The sequence below is a fragment of the Phaethon lepturus genome, unplaced genomic scaffold (assembly GCF_000687285.1).
Source record: "Phaethon lepturus isolate BGI_N335 unplaced genomic scaffold, ASM68728v1 scaffold46262, whole genome shotgun sequence".
Lineage (NCBI taxonomy): Eukaryota > Metazoa > Chordata > Aves > Phaethontiformes > Phaethontidae > Phaethon > Phaethon lepturus.
Window position 1 is genome coordinate 10,651 of NW_010522097.1, and position 5,757 is coordinate 16,407.

General features: G+C 47.4%; 1 protein-coding gene across 1 annotated transcript in view; it reads right to left on the minus strand.

Annotated features, from left to right (window-relative positions):
* The window catches only part of STK32A (serine/threonine kinase 32A), a gene marked incomplete at its 3' end in the record, with an annotated part of 12,341 nt that extends 9,501 nt beyond the window's left edge, over positions 1-2,840 (minus strand). Inside the window, exon 1 of the mRNA XM_010281712.1 lies at positions 2,789-2,840. Coding sequence (XP_010280014.1) covers positions 2,789-2,840 — 52 coding nt within the window. The remainder of the gene's footprint in view (positions 1-2,788) is intronic.
* Between the last annotated feature and the right edge of the window lie 2,917 nt (positions 2,841-5,757).

Below are 5,757 nucleotides of genomic sequence, written 5' to 3' on the forward strand. Positions count from 1 at the left end.
GCCCCTGCACAGCCGAAGGGGGTCCGCACCCCACGCGGCAGACGGCCGCGCTGCGGGAGGAGAAAGGAGCGGAGGCACAGGGAGGTGAAGTAACTTGCCCACAGCTATTCAGAAAACTATGGCACAACATAAACCCAGATGTTTTCACCCTTGAGTCAGCTCCTTAACAACCCTATTTTGCAAAAGGTTTCACCTCGTTGCAACTGCTTGTGTATTCTTCAAGACTTTTTTTTACTTTTAAGCAAATTGAGAGGTAGTGAGAATAATTAAATCCCTGAACATCACAGCACGGTTCTCTGAGAAGCAGACCCAATTCTTGGGTGCAATGGCAACAGCAGGATGTTTCCTCCTCCCGGAAGTGGGTCCCAGCACCCGCCGTGAGCTGTACAACAACTGCAGACAACTGCCCGAATTCGGGGAATTTGGGCTGCGAAGGAACAGGCGCCTCACTGGCACCGGGGCCCTTAACGCCGCTCACGCTGTTGCTCTTTGTACCTACACAGGTCCCAAGGAAAAGCCTCTCTGGCGGCCAGTGCCACGGAGCAGAAGAGCCGTCGTGCCGTGTCCCAGCAGCTCTTAACTGGTTTCAGCTTTAATCGAAATCAGAATAAGGACAAGACTGGGACATCTCAGGTGATACAGTCTCTGGTCACAAATTTGCCAAGATAATGGAAAAGTTAATAGGGGACATGCCCATTTCAGCTGGGTTTCTCTCTCCCCGAGTATATTAAAATATGACTAATTAGAGAAAAAATGTGCTACCACGTTTTAGATTTGGGCAGGGCCATGAAAGCACAACTGGTCTGGACACTGCATCTGGGTGCAAGGCTGACCCGAGCCGACCGAAACTCAACAGGTGAACAATGAGCCACTGGAGATGGCAGGACTGGGCTTTCCCCTGGACAGGCCAGCGTGACACACAAACACACCGAGCATGGGGTCTGGCATTTCACACCTGAAAGCCCGGTGCCCTTGGCCACAGAGCTAATAGGGGCTTCGCACGCTGTCAGGTTTTGTTTGCTGAAACCAAGCCCTTTCCCAGCACAGAACTGGCTCTCATGAGAAATCACCTGCCCGAGAAGATTCTCTGCCCCAAAGACAGGCACCCTGCACAGCTCATTGCAGTGCTCGGGGTACTGTTTGTTTCTCAGTGACAGGAGCCGATACCATACAAAGATATGTCGAACCCGGAGAAAGGCTCAGCAGAGAGACCAGCCACGCCAAGGCAAATTCAATTTGTTACAGTCAATCTCACAGCCAGAACACATCACCCCAAGGAAGCTGATCAGGACTGTGAAAAGTACTAGTCCTGAGCTAGCACAAGTGATTATTTATGAGAGACGCTAATATTGAGCATTTAGATGCACCAGGAATAACATCTCCAGGAAAACCTCACGGCACAGATTTCTTTTGCACTAAAGTAACTGAGGGGGAAAAAAAAAAAAAAGAAAGAGAAAAATCACAAGCAGTTGCATTAATAATTTGGGAACCACAGCCAGTTTATCCAAACAGCCGCACACACGCAGCTGGCACGGCGGGTGCAGCAGCACAGAGCGCAAGGACAGAGCGATTTGCCGGCTTCCTCTGCGCCTGGAGCGCGACAGCAGCGAACGCAGACCCCAAAGGGAAAAAAATTCCCTGCAGGGTGACGAACCCAGGCACACAGGGAAGGGCTGGATCACATCAGGGTGGTTCGGGACAGCAAGGGGAACATGCTGCTGCACAAAATGACTCTTCCCTTCCCCGAGCGGCCGTGTGCGTCGGCAGCTGCACACGGAGACTGAACAGCGGGATGGCCACAGCCTGGGCAGACGGCTTTCGTGCCATGGGCAGTAATGGCACTACTCAGGATATAATCACTGCCTCTCCAGAACGAAAGCGTCTTCCTCCTCAAGATGACTTTCCTCAAGGAGTGGAGTGAGAATGACCAGGTTTTGGCCAACGTCCCCTCCTCCCCTTATGTCCCCAGTAATCAGGATTACGTCCTCCCTCACTGGAGTTCTTATCGTTGGGACAGCAGTTTGAGTTATCTAGGTTCTCGTATATTTTACTTTTATTTCTATGGATTTGTATTTATCTATCTATGCATTTTATTATTGTACCTAGGTGAAAACCCATCTGGCAGTTAGCAAGCTGACTCATGCAGCAGGAAATATATTTATGGAACAATCTTTTAATGATTGTCTCTATAATCTTGGCAGCATAGTGACTCCAATACTGCTCTCAGCAATGTATTCTCCTTTTCCAGCTGACCAAGCCCACATGCTGGTCTCCCAGTGCCAACGGGTAGAGCTGCCCAGCTGGACAGTCACCAGGAACCTCCATCTCTGCTGCTGCCCGGGTCTTCCTCGGTGGCTCTCCCACCAAGCCCAAAAGGATGGGGACACTCATCGCTCAAGCTATCTTCCCACCACACTTCATACCAGTCCTCCTGTGCTGTCATCTCCAGAACAAACCTCCCCTGCCTCCAGAACAGCAGCATGTCTTTCCTGCCCTTGAAGCACCTCGCAGTGTCTCAGAGAGACATCTCAAAACCAAAGCTCTGCCAACAGTTACTCTCCCAGTGCCCAGCCGCAGAGGGGGGAGGCGAAAGGACCGCCTGGCACGCAGCTACAGCTCTGCAGCAGACCAAAGGCACGCTGCTGCTGCAGACCTCGGCACACCTTTGCTTAACCAAGACATCCGGGTGTTTGCGACCCAGCGCAGGAGCTGGCAGCAGCTCTCGCAGTTGCAGTCTCTGCACTGGTGGACTTTGCAGTCCCAGACAACAACTAGGAAAAGCTCTTACCATCTTCGTTTTCATCGAAGGGTGGTGACTCGCTGGAGGTGTTTGCTCCCATGGTGTGTTCAGCCCCAGCTCAGCTCTCTCCACTTCTCTGCTATATTAGCACCCTCAAAGCTGGTGCCTCCAGGACAGTGTTACCCGTGGGTCACTCCCAGCAGACCTGGGCGATGTTCTGCTGGTGCACCCTGGAGAAGGCAGGAGGCAAAAATTCATCATCATTCAGGATTAAGAAACATTTTGCAGCTTGCAAACTTCTCACTGGAGGTTCACTGCTCTGGAGACAGAGCAGAGTATCAGAGAAAAAGCACATTACAATGGAGTTTACTAGAGAAACCCAGAAACATCATAACCTTGTAACCTAGACCAGGACTGATGCCCACTAAAGGAACTGTAGAAACAGACTAACAGACCAAAAGATCTGAGGATCTGGCTCATGTTTGCTGTATCACCCAACATATTATATTTTGTCGCTTCAATGATTGTAGTGAGGTCAATAGCCAAAAATAAATGGACATAGTGACTTGGCTAGATATGTCCAAGTAGAGTGGAAGTGTAAAAGTGTATAGTGTAGAAGGAAGTGTAAAAGCTATATAAGAAGAAATTCAAAGTGTCAACCTTTTGATTTAAGCTGTCTTTCATTTGGGACAAAATCATACTTTTTTTAATTAAAAGATTAAATAGTAGCTACGCCTTGATTTTTCCATTAAGTTTCTTCAAAAAAATTTTTATATGAACTACAAACAAAAAAGAAAACCTTCTGATTTATGATCAGCAGTGCTGGCTGCAGTGTCTGGTTTTCCTCTTACACTGCAGAAGGACAGGTCTGTTCATTAGCAGACAACACAGGTTTTAATTTTCCAATTCTCCCACAAAGATGTATGTGTATACTGGAGCATATGATTCTGTCTAGTTTAGTGACACTCAAGATAGCTTGAACGATTCTATACGGGTACAGTAGCAGTTTTGTTTTTAAAGCGTTTACATGCAAAGCATCTTTATAGGCTTATTTTGATACTGACATCCCTGTGAAATTCACATTTAGCAAAACGCTACAAGTATAAAATGAGGGAGTAACAGTGCAGCACAATCTGGACTTTATCCAGATTTTGGATTTTCATTGACTGTTGAAGGATGCGATGCAGCCTTACTCATTTTTCTCAGATCTACACTCTGGAAACACATCTACTGAGTAGCTTCACTTTTTTACTTTAAAGTAACAAAAATCATGTTATTGAAGCACAAAAGGGAGGAATCATTAAAAAAGTGTTGGAAAAAAGAGAATTACTGGGACTGCCATGAGACGCTGTGGGTTCCCCGCACCAGCACACTCAGCTCCTCGTCTCCAGCTAACTGTTTCTCTACCACTCAGCCAAGAACTCAGCTCTAACCTCACACCCTGGGACAGGACGATACCTTAAAGCAAGTGCCAAAGCTTGCCTGAAGTTTAAAAGCAATCCCTATATTGGTGTGTCTTCCTGAACTGGGCTGCAGTGATGTTAAAATTCATCGCCAGTATGACAATCCTGGGAATCCAACTGTGGCTGCTGATGTATGGCTGACTGCACCGGTACCCACGCTCCCCACATCATCTGGAGCTGAGAGGGCTCCCGGCACTACCAAAAGGCACCCGGAACAGGCCACAGGCAGCACAACAAGGCACTCTCTCTCCAAGGCATTTTGCAATCACAACTGCAACCCACCCACGCTGCTGCTGTGGTTCACGTAGATCTCGCTATTCCCAGCGAAAAGCAGTGGAGTTTGCATTTCTCAGAAGGCCAAAAACACCCCAGGGCAAACTATTAAAAAAAACTAAAATCTTGATTTCTCAGAGAATCGAAACAAGATCCAACAATAAAACAAATGAAGCAGCAAATGTTTGTGATGCCTATCAGTGCCTCTGCAGGGAACAGACTGAGCCTCCAGTCTGAAACAAAGTCACACCAGCACCTCTTCGCAAGCCCCAAAACTTATTCTTCAGAGGAAAAATACACCTTCAGATGTAACAGCCATAAATCAGGTTTCTGTACTGATGCTTCTACATCACAAGGATCTTATTGGTGTCAACCATGGTCAGTTGTGGTCATGGTCAAGGAAATGTTCTTGCACAGGAGTCTGTAGCTTAATTTATTTTTGACAATATGTCAATACATAAAAGCTATGAGGAAGGAGCACGGGTATTCCTTGAAGTTAAGCTGGTCTGAGTAGTAAGTACTAAGATTTGTATCTTTATGAAGTGTACCCAGGGTACAGTAAAGATACATCTTTTCCTGTTTCACACTGCAAAGTCACAAAATTATTAAAATCATAACTTTCCCTTGGGCCAAGACAACTAATGCTTCCATGTTAACTTCACGTTCGGTCAAACCACTTGTCGCTCCACAAGCAGCGTGGGGACAGCTCTACTGGTCAGTGGTCCCGGGCTCCTGTCAGCCGGTCTGGCATCCACAGCTGAAATTTTACAGGCGTGAGAAAGCAGCTGCTTGGCTATGCCCAGGCTCCCGCCTCCAGAGCCAGGCAGCGCACCTTCACATTGCCAAGCATATTTTATCCTAGACAGAGAAATGTAAAACCAAAGCAAAGCAGAGGAAACATAACCACTCAAGTGCCATTGCCGAGGGTGTACACTTGCGCGGCAAGCAGGCTGTGCTCTCTAAGGAGGAAAAGAGTGCAGCAGGGATAAGGAAAGGGCTAGACATTTACACATTGGGAGCATCTAGTTGCATTGTTAGAATTATCGCTAATGGGTGACTACCAAGCTTCCTCGGAAGAGGACCACTAACTTGGAGGTGTTCACAAATAATTTCTCTTACCACGACTTCATTGCTTAAGTACTGCTTAGGGACGGGGTGCTGCTGCTCTTCTGTTGAAGAACTGAAACTGGGCAGTGATACAGCAATACATGGCATTATCCTATCGCTTTTGTCCCAGAGAAACTAAGGATTATTCTGAACTCTCTGCAGCTGCAACGAAGT